Source organism: Apium graveolens, unplaced genomic scaffold, assembly GCF_009905375.1.
Source record: "Apium graveolens cultivar Ventura unplaced genomic scaffold, ASM990537v1 ctg6297, whole genome shotgun sequence".
Taxonomy (NCBI): Eukaryota; Viridiplantae; Streptophyta; class Magnoliopsida; order Apiales; family Apiaceae; genus Apium; species Apium graveolens.
In genome coordinates, this window is record NW_027419361.1 from 80,815 (window position 1) to 93,706 (window position 12,892).

The 12,892-nt window shown below is 35.8% G+C and overlaps 2 protein-coding genes across 3 annotated transcripts; one reads left to right on the plus strand and one right to left on the minus strand.

Annotated features, from left to right (window-relative positions):
* The first annotated feature begins 613 nt into the window (after window positions 1-613).
* Window positions 614-7,965, plus strand: LOC141703171 (auxin response factor 6-like). The gene is made up of 14 exons (XM_074506769.1): window positions 614-1,374; window positions 1,941-2,053; window positions 2,681-2,779; window positions 2,856-2,912; window positions 2,998-3,153; window positions 3,318-3,402; window positions 3,631-3,721; window positions 3,967-4,131; window positions 4,207-4,329; window positions 4,584-4,659; window positions 4,761-4,908; window positions 5,034-6,367; window positions 6,591-6,781; window positions 7,500-7,965. Exons 1-14 carry the CDS (start codon window positions 1,332-1,334, stop codon window positions 7,696-7,698), a joined length of 2,880 nt encoding a protein of 959 aa, XP_074362870.1. The 5' UTR covers window positions 614-1,331; the 3' UTR covers window positions 7,699-7,965.
* A 444-nt stretch (window positions 7,966-8,409) lies between these two features.
* LOC141703169 (uncharacterized) lies at window positions 8,410-12,059 on the minus strand. 2 transcript variants are annotated; one of them, XM_074506768.1, is made up of 6 exons: window positions 11,932-12,059; window positions 11,403-11,565; window positions 10,221-10,883; window positions 9,217-9,661; window positions 9,021-9,102; window positions 8,410-8,860 (listed from the first exon to the last, which is right to left on the minus strand). In XM_074506768.1, exons 1-6 carry the CDS (start codon window positions 11,959-11,961, stop codon window positions 8,660-8,662), a joined length of 1,584 nt encoding a protein of 527 aa, XP_074362869.1. In that variant the 5' UTR covers window positions 11,962-12,059; the 3' UTR covers window positions 8,410-8,659. The 2 variants fall into 2 exon arrangements, with proteins under 2 accessions (XP_074362869.1, XP_074362868.1); XM_074506767.1 differs by lacking the exon at window positions 11,932-12,059 and having other exon boundaries at window positions 11,403-11,725.
* Between the last annotated feature and the right edge of the window lie 833 nt (window positions 12,060-12,892).

Consider the following 12,892-nt stretch of genomic DNA (forward strand, 5'->3'; position numbering starts at 1 on the left):
CAAATCACCTATATTGTATGAGTAAATTATTGGAATAACAAGACACTGGTTTGTACCGTTAATGTTAACCCTGAGGTTAGATTACCTGGATGATCCACATCTCAGGTCAGGGCCGATGAGCATGTTGAACTATCCATGCGGCTGAGAGAGATTATTAGTATTCAAATTGGTTAATTTTTTATTAATTAGAAAACCTAAATTGACTAAAATATCATTTTTAAGGTCTCTTGACCCGAATATTCATCGTGACATATGTGGTAATAGATACTTACAAGACAGTTAATGTTACATGTACAAAATTATTATGATATAAATATTTATAACATGAGTGAAAATTAAGACAATCCATACCGGTGTCATTAACTTGAATTTAGAAAAATCATTCTAAATTCTAATAACACTTTTCACATGTTATTTTGCAGATTTTATGGATCTAACATATTTTCATATAAAATTCCTGTAAATTTTTGGATTATAACTATTGAAATATAATTATTTAGGATTTTTATCCTTTTAAAAAATATTTATAAAGGAAATATTTTACTTTTATAATTTGGGGAAATATTTTTATTGATGACAAAAAAAGGTATGATAGATGAGCAGATTGTTGTAATAAAGGGACAACAAGCTTGGACGCTGTAATCTCTTTCTCTCACACACAAACACACACAACATTGCTTCCTTTCCATGACTGTCAACTCTGAACCTCGACTTAAACCCTAGCTTTCTTACACTACCCCCCCCCTCTCTTTATCATATTGGGCATACACACATACTTGCTGTTTACTTTACTATGTGAACATTTGTCTTGGTTCAAGATTTTAAGTGGCTTTTTTTTACTTTGTAGTTGAGATCTAAATAGTTCTTAATATTTGCTAACTTAAGGAGCTTATAAGCTTCATATAAGCTATAATATTTTGTGGGTTGTAAAAGAGTTTTAAAGATTTCTAGTATAACATTGTTAGTTGAGGATTTGTGTTTTTTAGTGTAGGTGATGAAGTTACAATCTATGGTTTATTGTTATAGAACTGGATTTGGTTGAAGTTACTGTAGTTACTTTAGTTTCATTTTAACATTTGCATTTTTTGGCTGTGTAATATTATGCTAGATTGAATTAAGGTTGTAGTAATAGTATTTATTTATCTTATTTAGCAAAAAAAAGGGTACTTAGTTGGGGGTAAAACAAGTAAGTGATTATGATGTTTTTGGGTGGTAAAGAAGAATCTTTTGAGCAGTTTTGGTGTTTGGGTGTGGGGAAATTTGCACTAGATTGTTGGATTTGATAATTGTGTTTGGTGCCTTTGTGGGGGAAAGTTATCTAATCTACAAACATGAGACTGTCTTCTGTTGGTTTCAATCAGCAGTCGCCGGAAGGTACCCTTGTCTTCACTTTCATTCTATATTTTGGTCTTAAATGCTTTTCTTTTTTGCTTGTGCTTGTAATTTGAGTATTTAGTGGTGTTAATTAGATACTAGTTCTGTAAATGTATCTTAAGAAGATAAACCAAATCAGACATATGATTGTTGCGTATCCAGCTCATAAGCTCAGAAGTCATAACTCATAAGGTTCGCAGAATCTATAAACATTTACAAACATCTTTGTCAGTGCAATAACAGTAATTAAACACAAGTTTAAGAACATTATATGCTAAATCTTTACGAGACACAGGACTGTATATGTTTGAATTCCATAGTTTGAAGATTCTGTTTAACTGCGCTCTTTACTTCCCTGTTTAATTTTGTTAAAAGTGGACTTGGTAAATGAAATTCAAGATACAGACCAGCTTGTCTTTAATAGTCATCATTGAATGACCCTAAAATGATTTGGTAGGATATATTAAAATCTGTTATTAAGATTTAGAATTTGCTAGCCAAATTGAAAGTTTGTGCTGAAATTATAGTTTCTGAAAATTTAGAAGTATATTGATTTCATTTTGCAGGAGAAAATAGATGCCTTAATTCAGAACTTTGGCATGCTTGTGCCGGTCCTCTAGTTTCACTTCCCGCAGTTGGAAGCCGTGTGGTGTATTTTCCTCAAGGTCACAGTGAGCAGGTCAATCTATGCCATATGTATCCTTAACTCATGTCTTGATAATTTGTAAATTGCTCCATTTAATCAGACAAGTTGCTACTTCATCCTCCCAATATCCGTAATCCAATGCTTTGTAAGCTTTCCAAAATAAATGGGGTTTACCCGTTTTATTACGCTCATAGTAAATTAAATGTATTTTGTAAATAGAAGATAGAAACTAAGCAATAAAAATTGCAACATATTTGTCTATGCAAACCGGATATTGTGTCATTTTAGGTTAAGTGGTTAACAAAATTAAGCTATTAGTAACATGCTTGATCTCTTGACTATGGCCATGGGAGATATAGTGATATGTGTGCATCTCATGTTTCCATTACATTTTGATCCTACTAAGATTTTCTTTGCCATTAAACAAAGAAGCCGCACAGGATTAGCAATTAAATAAGTTCCAAATATTCAGGTTAACAAATGATCGTATATTTCAATTCATCTTCTGCTGGTGGGAATTGAATAATGGCTTTCGAGTTCTTTAACTATAAATTAATTCATCACTTATCCGAAATTTGCGTCAACACTCCTCTTTATTTAACAGTTGTAGAATCTCTTTTGTATAATATGAAGATTGTTATCTGATTGAGTTTCAATTAGGTTGCTGCATCAACAAACAAAGAAGTGGATGCTCATATCCCAAATTACCCAAGTTTACCTCCACAACTCATATGCCAACTTCACAATCTGAATATGCATGTGAGTAGCCTTTTCTTTCTTTTTTGTTCACTGTCTAGATATGGATCTATGAGAATCCTAAATATGTTTCTTTCAGGCTGATGTTGAGACAGATGAAGTTTATGCTCAAATGACTCTTCAACCGCTAAACCCAGTATGTAATTTTAACTTGGACAAGTTCTCGTTATGTCTATACTACTAATCCGTTATATGATTCTTAGAATTCTTTTGATTTGCAGCAAGAGCAAAAGGAGGCGTTCCTTCCCTCAGACTTGGGATCCGCCAGCAAACAACCAACTAATTATTTCTGCAAGACATTGACCGCAAGTGACACGAGTACTCATGGTGGATTTTCAGTACCTCGTCGAGCAGCTGAAAAAGTTTTCCCTCCACTGGTACATAATTTTTTCCTTTTAGTCTGTAATTGATAATCTAAGAGTAACGTTAAAAAGTTTTCCCTCCACCGGTACATAATTTTTTCCTTTTAGTCTGTAATTGATAATCTAAGAGAACATTCTTTTGACTACCCTGTATTTTAAGATTATGTTTTCGCAAGCAGGACTTCTCCCAGCAGCCTCCTGTTCAAGAACTGATTGGAAGAGATCTGCATGACAATGAATGGAAATTCAGGCATATATTTCGTGGTAAATTCTCACATAAGAATATCTCCTTTGTGTTCAACCTCTTAATATGACTCATGAAATCTGTAAGTAATTACATATGTCTATATTTAAAGCTGTGGTAGCCAATTGGATGTTGGAATTAGATTTTCACTACAAGTTGAACATGAGTACAGGACACTTTTTATGGAAATCATTACTAAATAACTGTCTCGGGATTTTAAAAATTTGTGAGTTATTCTTATATTGCAGGACAACCAAAGAGGCATCTACTTACAACAGGATGGAGTGTTTTTGTAAGTGCAAAGAGACTCGTTGCTGGTGATTCTGTCCTTTTTATATGGTAGGTTGATTTTATTATATAATGTTGGCATTTATATGTCTGTCAATCAGAATTTTTTTAAAGAGTCTCCTGTAACAAAAATTAATTAACTTTTAGGAGCTAAATAACGGGAATATATTTAACTTATTTTGCCTCTTATAACGATAATACAAGTTATTTTCCAATGCCCTAAGAACTTTTTTACAGCATCCTCACTCATCTCATAATCATATTATAGATATTGAGCTCTATGTTCTTTGCTCCAGGAATGAGAAGAATCAGTTACTTCTTGGTATTCGACGTGCAAGCCGACCACAAGCTTTCATGCCTTCATCAGTCTTATCAAGTGACAGTATGCACTTGGGTCTCCTTGCTGCTGCAGCCCATGCAGCCTCCACCAACAGCCGATTCACTATTTTCTACAATCCAAGGTACTGTAATTTGCATTATGTTATAGTCATAAAATTGTGATCTGTTTCTTATATTACTATTTACTTTGTACTTAGGTCTAGTCCGTCAGAATTTGTTATACCTCTTGCCAAGTATGTTAAAGCAGTCTATCATACTCGGGTTTCCGTTGGCATGCGCTTTCGGATGCTATTTGAAACAGAAGAATCAAGTGTTCGTCGGTAGGTTCCGATTTTGGATCTTCTTACACGTATTTTCATTGTTTTTCTTGTCTATGATTTTTTTTCCTTCGCCTAAAAAGTTCTTTGGTGTCATAATTTCATGTAAGAAATGAGAATTTGAATTATCCAAAAAAATAGAACGAGAATTGTTTGTTAACTTGATATAACTGACCCAACTCGTGCTCTTTAATTAGAAACTACGAAGTGCAAAACTGTTATTTTATCTTATAAGATATACATCTGGCTTTCCCCAGATATATGGGCACGATAACTGGAATTAGTGACCAAGATTCGGTTCGGTGGCCAAACTCTCACTGGCGCTCAGTAAAGGTTTGTTCCATAGGTTTAAGCTTTATACTGGTTAGGTTTCTACAATATGATTTTATTATATTCCGGCTTACAATCTTGTAACAACTACATGGCAAGTCCAGGTGGGCTGGGATGAATCTACAGCTGGGGAAAGGCAGCCAAGAGTGTCCCTCTGGGAAATCGAACCTCTAACAACATTTCCCATGTATCCCTCTCCATTCCCTCTCAGACTCAAGCGACCATGGCCACCAGGATTACCCACTTATAATGGTAATATTGTTGTTTCTTCCCATTATTTTGTATATTCTATATACTTGCAATAATTTTAAGCCACTTGTGCAACCTTATTTTTCGAATCCATTCAGCATTTCCCTTTACCTTTTTATTACATATAGGAATGAAGGATGATGGTCTCGGAATGAATTATCCACTTGCATGGCTTCGCGGGGATTCTGGATCCCAAGGAATTCAGTCTCTTAACTTTCAGGGGATTGGGGTTTCACCTTGGTTGCATCCAAGACTGGACGCCTCAATGCTTGGTACGGAAACGGCAGATGTTTACCAGGCCATGGCTGTTGCTGCTCTTCAGGATATGAGGGCGATTGAGACATCCAAACAAACAGTTCCATCACTTGTGCAATTCCAGCAAGCTCAAGGAGGTTCTAGCAGATCAGATAATTTACTGCACAATCAGATGATGCATCAGTCACATCCTCAACCTCAATATTTTCAGAATCTCGGTGAAAATCAGTCACTAGCCCAAACACAGTCTCATCTTCTCCAGCAGCAGAATCCATTTAATAATCAGCTGCTGCAACAGCAACAGGACCACCAGCAGCAGCAGCAGCAGCAACAACAGAAACAACAACAGCAGCAGCAGCAGCAGCAGCAGCAACAGCATCAGCATCAGCAGCAGCAACAGCAACAACAGCAGCAGCAGCAGCAGCAGCAGCAACAGCAGCAGCAGCAACAGCAGCAGCAGCAACATCAACAACAGCAGCAGCAGCAACATCAACAACAGCAACAGCACCACCAACAACCACATATACGACCACAACAGAGTCTGGTTGATGGTCATCAAGTTTCCGGTGCTGTCCCTCTATTGTCCCAGTTTACTGCTCACACTCAGTCCCCTTCATTCCAAACCATTTCCTCTATGCAACAGAGTTTTTCTGAGTCAAGTACAAACCCTGTACCAAATCCTGTTGTTTCTCCTCTTCACAGTCTTTTGGGTTCATTCCCCCAGGATGAAACATCCCAGCGTATCAATTTTCCTAGGTCCAGCTCTTTATTAACCTCTTCAGGGTGGCCCCCAAAACGAGTTGCAGTTGACCCTAGTCTGTCTTCTGGAGCAAGACAAAGAGACATGTCTCATGTGGAACACTTAGCACCACTCCATACTCAGTGTGCTGTTTCTTTGCCCCCATTCCCTGGCAGGGATTTCTCGATTGAGCAAGACGGGAGCAATGACCCACAAAGCCATCTTCTTTTTGGGGTCAATATAGATTCAACAACTCTCTTGCAAAATGGGATTTCAAGCCTCAGGGAAGTTGGTAGTGACGGAGATTCCACAACCATACCTTTTGCCTCCTCTAACTACATGAGTACTGCAGGGCCAGATTATTCACTTAATTCAATGGCGCCAACCAATTTTATCGATGAGTCCAGTTTTCTGCAGTCTCCTGATGAGGCAGGGGAGGCAAACCCCTCTAGCAGAACCTTTGTTAAGGTATTTTTGGTCTTCAGTATATAATTTTCTTGATTGATCTTTAGCATGCTGTATGATTTCTTTCACCGATCTTTTTTTTTCCTGAAATAATTGTCATTAATGTGAGGTCCTGCTGTTGTGATTATTGGTTTCCTTTTGTAACCTTTGAAATGCGTTTTGGGATTTGATTGTATTGGTTTTGTTGCTGATCTGGCCATCTTCCGGTTATTGCTATTGTTGTCAGGTTTACAAGTCAGGGTCCTTTGGGCGGTCACTGGATATAGCAAAATTCAGCAGCTATCATGAGCTGCGTAGTGAACTTGCCCATATGTTTGGTCTTGAAGGCCAATTAGAGGATCCTCTGAGATCAGGCTGGCAGCTTGTATTTGTTGACAGGGAGAATGATGTTTTACTCCTTGGCGATGACCCATGGCCGTAAGTTATCTGATTTAATTATATATATAACATATGGAAGTTGTTATAACTACTTATAAATTTTAATATATTAACTTTAATTGATAAAACCACCATAGGAGACAAAAAGATAGCACATCTAGGCTATGTTACTGGGACTCGGTTAAGTGTCCGACTTGGATACGTGTCCATATGTCGGACTCAGAAATATTTTGAAATGTACACATGTTTTTGGCTTACTGTAAGTGTCCAAGACCGAGTGTCAGGTTTCCGACAGGGACTTAGGCAAATTGACCGAGTCCGAGTAACATAGAATCTAGGCCATTACATTCCTTCTTTTAAGTTTTAAATTTTTATGTATGTCTGTTGTTACAGTTACCTGCAATTCCATCTAATGGTTTGGAAATTTGATAAACAAAAATATACAATTATTTGATGTCTGGAATGAGCATCTTTCAACCTTGATATATTCGAAATACTAAAATCTAACATATGCAATTGATTTGAGGCATAGGAGTGTTATATAGTGCGTCACTTATGCGTTTTGTTACATTGGATTACCAGTTTAAAACATTAGGGTGACATCCTATGCGGCAAACCAATTTAAATTTGCCACATTGTGCTAGCACATCAGGATACAGTGCAATTATTTTTGCTGGATTTAAAATAACTTTCTATTCCATGTATGCATTTTCGTTTATTGTTTTTTCAAAAACATATAATGGTTTATGTATTGCAGGGAGTTTGTAAACAGCGTCTGGTGTATAAAGATACTATCACCGCAAGAGGTGCAGCAGATGGGGAAACAAGGTATAGAGCTTCTGAACGCGGTTCCAGTTCAGAGGCTCTCTAGCACCAGCTGTGACAACTACGTGAGCCAACAAGAGTCAAGAAATTTGAACGCGGGGATTGCATCCGTAGGTTCTCTTGATTACTGAAACTCACAAATTAGATAAACAACTATCTCGACTGTAATATTACCATTTCTCGTCAATATTAGTATGGTGGGAGAAACTTCCAATTCTAGCTTAACGTTTTTCTTTTAAGTAATTTTGTAATTATAGTATCTTAAGTGTTTCTGTATTTTATTATGTTTCTTAACAGCAAAATATTAAAGTGTACTTGGTAGAGATTAATATTTGTGAAGATAGAACAGGGAGGATGCTTAATCACTGGGCAGCTGTTTCTATATATATTTCTGGGAATGGTCGGTCTCATTCACATTAATTTAAATACCCCCCAGTACCGAGGCTCGATTTTCTCGATACAATAAGGAAGTCTACTGTAATTTTTTTTCCTTTTCATAATTTTGTAATTGCCAGATACAGAATCTTATGCGTACGCATTCATGCCAGAGGCCTTGAACCATAAAGTTGATTGTTCTGCTTACTCGCTTTCCTAAAATTGTGGTTACAAATTTCGAAAATCGGAATAATTCGGCTGAGATATAGGCGATTTTTGACAAATTGGATGATTTATCGGCGATTTGGGGAATCGATCAAATATATGTGATCAATTTATCGGCGATTTTTTAGAAATCTGCAGATTTCTATAAGCCTAAAATGGGCACTCAAATGTCAAAAAATATCCCTTCTCTGAATGTGGTTCACATAGTTTGCCTAAAATAACATTACTGCGCATCAAACTGATAATCAACAAACATCAGCGAATTTTACTGATTATAATCTAAATAATGCTTCTAACACTGTAATACGTTTGCATTGAGGGTAACTGTTAGCACAACAATTACATCATAATTGCAACCTGTGTTTGCATGTTAATACAAGGATGGAGGATAACTAAAGGGACATAAATCTCATAGACGCGTAAACTAGCTATTCTGCAATATAGATGCCAAAACAAATTTTCAAGTCTGTAGTGGTTCTTTTGTTAATGTCTTCACGACCATGCACAGCACATATAAGAAGATGAAACTCGACCTGTTCGGCGAATGCGTTCTGCCTGAGCTGCCAGTTTATGAGACTCACTAGTTTTCTTAGCTTCAGTTGCATCTCTTTTTTCTTCTGATCTTTGTTTTGCCATCGCAACTTTTTTCACCATCTTTGCTTGAGCATGCGCACTCATTTGTTCTACTTTGGCCTGAATGCATATGAATACATTTTGGAGTTGGAAGATTTCTACTTGAATATTAACTTCAAAATTTTCAAGTCACTCCAATTTTTGTTTAATGAAATACAAAGTGCATCATATGGAATATCATTAAAGTGTCAACTCAGATGAAGAATTTTAAATAGCAAACCTCTATTCTTCTCATCTCGGCATCAAGTTTAGCTTTCTGCTGACTTTCCCAAGCTTGGATTTTTATATCTTCGCGTCTAAATCTGAACAAGCAACCACTTTAGTCAGTCTGAAGAAAATATTGGAAACCAAATAGTTTATCACCATGACAAGAACTTAATTTGTTAAATCTGAATATCATTCCGAAAGGAAAAAACCTTGCAGCACGCTTAGATTTTTCAACTTCTTCCCAGGCTGCAGCGCGCTTCTGAAATTCAATCTTTCGAAGTTCCTCTACCTTACTGTGTTTGGCAGCTGAAGCATTCTTGTCTTTCTCTCCTCTGCTTGCCCAGGCGGCGATCTTCGTTTTGCCAAGTTGGACACCAAGTGCCACAATCTCTTTCCTGGTCTTGATCCTCAGTTCTTGTGTAGACCATTCTCTTGATCCAGGTTCTGCTGGAGATTTCAAGTCAAAATCAGTCGAATACTCTGCAGGTCTGGATGTGGACGGTACTCGAGGGGTAGATGATAGTGACGAAACTGCTGGGCTGCGGAGTGGGGTTGTAGCTCCAACAGGAGTAGCAGTCCTAGAAGGCTCCTGGCTTGGAATAGGGGTCATCTCTGTTCCTATATCTCTCATTGAAACTGATCTCATAGATGGACCTGCATGATTATCATCGAATTGAGAGTTAGTCGAGATTCTTAAAGTAGCATATGAATTTTTAAACTTATCAAGTAGAGAAATCCAGAAATTTACAGAATGCTGTCTGTCTGAGCTTACACATGAACTGTAGATGCAGTGTAACAGCCAAACATTTTGGGCTATTAAAAGTTTACCATTTCATAACCGAAAAAATCATCGAATACTATTAAAAATCTAAAAGAAGACGTCAACGAAAAGTAAAACACAAAAACTGTTTGCATTCAGTTATTCATAGAATGGAAAGTATCTGTAGTCTACTGATACAGTAATAGTAAGCAGTAACAGAGGTCCCAGAATGTTTGGCACTCAAATTTCATATTGCTATGAAATTTACATCTACAATGCAATAAAGTTCCCTTTAGATGGATAATTTCAACTTATCTGTCACATACACAAAGCTTTTTGTGCATTCATTGCTATATATATTTATATTTATCAACAGAAGATACACAGTTGAAGACTAGGTAACATGAAAAACGAAATAGCATCAGTGAAAATATATTTGTCCGGAGTGAATACCTTTTGGTTCTTCAAAAGAACTCGTTAAACAAGATGAATTCTCACTATCCACTTCTTTCAAATCTTTACTATGAGGATACAGATCAATCGCAACATTAGTATCATTCCCTTGATCAGCAACGGAATGAGGTCTGTTTAATGTAAAAGAAAACTTCTCCAAACTGAGCTGAGGTGCAGGTTGATATAAATCAACTTGCTTAACTGATGACTTGTTATCGTAATTTACATACTCTGGAACAACTTTAATCCCATTCATTATTGGCACGCGAGTCGCCTGGCTTTGCACATTGCTCCTTTTAGAATGATTAGATGGTCCAGTTTGCTTATTCATTATCCACTTTTCTGCATCATTCCATTTAGAAGACGTAGGCCTAGATAATGACCGTCCAATGGAATTGTGAACGGTTTTTTCACCTTTAGGGAATTCAAAGTTAGATGAACTAGCATTACTATCATAATCATGATCATTATCTAATGTCCTCATTGGGTGAACCGAACTCGAATTAGCACTATCAGCCTTCTGCAATTTGGCCCGAGTAGTATTCCCGTGATCTCCTGATGTAAACTCCTTAAACCAGAAAGAACTCTGATCGCCTTGAGTGCCACTTGACACCATACTGCTCGAGCTAGACTGATTAAATGATGCATTTCCTATACTACAAACTGCAATTCAAGAAATGGACTCAGAATCTTACATACATATATAGGTGTTTTTTCGAATATAAACATAGATAACAAACTACAAACTGGTAATTTGTATTTCTGTAGTCTACACACTATTGCAGTACTACGTGGTGACTGGTGATTAACTGAAATATAGTACCATGACCGATGATTTATACTCGGGGGCATAGCCAGCATATAGTGAGCGGTGTCAAGTGACCCCATTCAACTAAAATTCATGTACAAATTTTCACTATATTGAACACATTTGAACCAAAATTATGCATAATATTAATATTTTTACCCATTAAACTAAAATTTTAACACTAAATTATAAAGTCATCGGAAATTTTCAAAATTTGACCCCACTAACTTCATTTTCTGGTTAAGCCCCTGTTTATACTGCTATGACTTGTATAACTGCAACATGTAAGTTGTAGCTGGTTTGCAGAGTGGCACATTACTATGTACGAAGATTGTTCGAAATAAGTTGGAAAGTATGGTGAATCAAAAACTGACCTTGCTCATCAGAATGATCATTAGAAGCTAACAGGCTGTTCTCAACAAACTCGATATCCTGAAGCTTAGAAGGAGGTGTTCTTGTTGAGTTATGAGAAGCTTCATTTTTCCTCTGCTGCAGCATAAGCTTCATTCTCAGTTTAGTTGGAGAAATGAGACCAGTCTGCATAAAACCCATTGAAGGAAAATGAAACATATTACTAGAATCAGAGAATTCTAAAGATTCTCTCATGAGTAACACTTTATAAAGACCCAGTGAAGCATTCGTTCAAATGACAAATGGACACGCTAAAATTCCCACCCAAATTCAAAAAAATTTGAAAACAATCACAAACCCGGTGCAGTCAAACCCCATGTTTTTCACACACACAGGGATAATAATGTGGACACAGCCCCAGTTGAAAAGAGCACACGTATATTGAAATATATGCAGTTTTCTTCAAATATGCATAACAACGTCAGGGTAATGATTTAACAACACAAAAAAAAGATAAAGGAGGCATAGAACAACAATAGAAGTATTGTGTACCTGAACTTTGTGTATCCTCTCATACTCCATTACTAGACAAATGAGTCTGCTTCTATCTCATTCTCATTCACTTTTAAAAGGTGCTAGAGACACAAAATCAAGTGCATTGGTTGGCTTTTTTTAGTGCACCAACTTGCTGGTTTTATTGTTCTACGTGTACGCATAAACTATTACCGCTACGTTAAGGATTCGCCCAGACTCCCTTTCAGAATAATAGTTCACTTTCAAAGAATTTACACATATTAACAAAATATGACGTTCACAAATTTTTTTCTTTTGTATCACATGAAGTAGAGTTGATCTTCAAAATATCAACCAAGTAATTTTAACTAGTTATCTAGAAAATTATATTGAGTTGATCTTGAAAATATAAATTCAGTAATTTTAACTAGTCATCTAAAAATTATATTGAAAAATTAAAATCTACTTTGAAACAATTTTTTTTTTTTTCAAAAACCGACTGTTATTTTGAAACCAGAGAATGATTAATGATACAAATAATGTCAACAGTTATATTTTGCCCGAATACATGAGTCTAAGTGCGATTGTATCTATACTCTTTATTAATAAGCAAAAATATGTATAATTTGGTGCTATCAAAATACCAAATTTTGGTACTTGACTTCTATTCTCTGTAAACTTTATCCTAGTGTCAGTTTACTTTTAAATTGGATATTATTATTTTAAAAATAATAATTAATAGCAAATGACTTTAGTAACATTTATTAACTTTTAAACTGAAAATTATTGATTTAACGATTGTATTTGTTATTGTCCATCACAACGTTTATTTACTTAAAAATGAAAAACATATTTTAACAATAACAAATTTATGGACTGTATTTAGATTATATTAAGTAATATTAAATTAAGTTTAATAACATCTATTTACTTTTAATTTATAAATTAATTTTTATCGATAATTAGGTAATATTAAATAAATTATATTGAAAAGACTAAT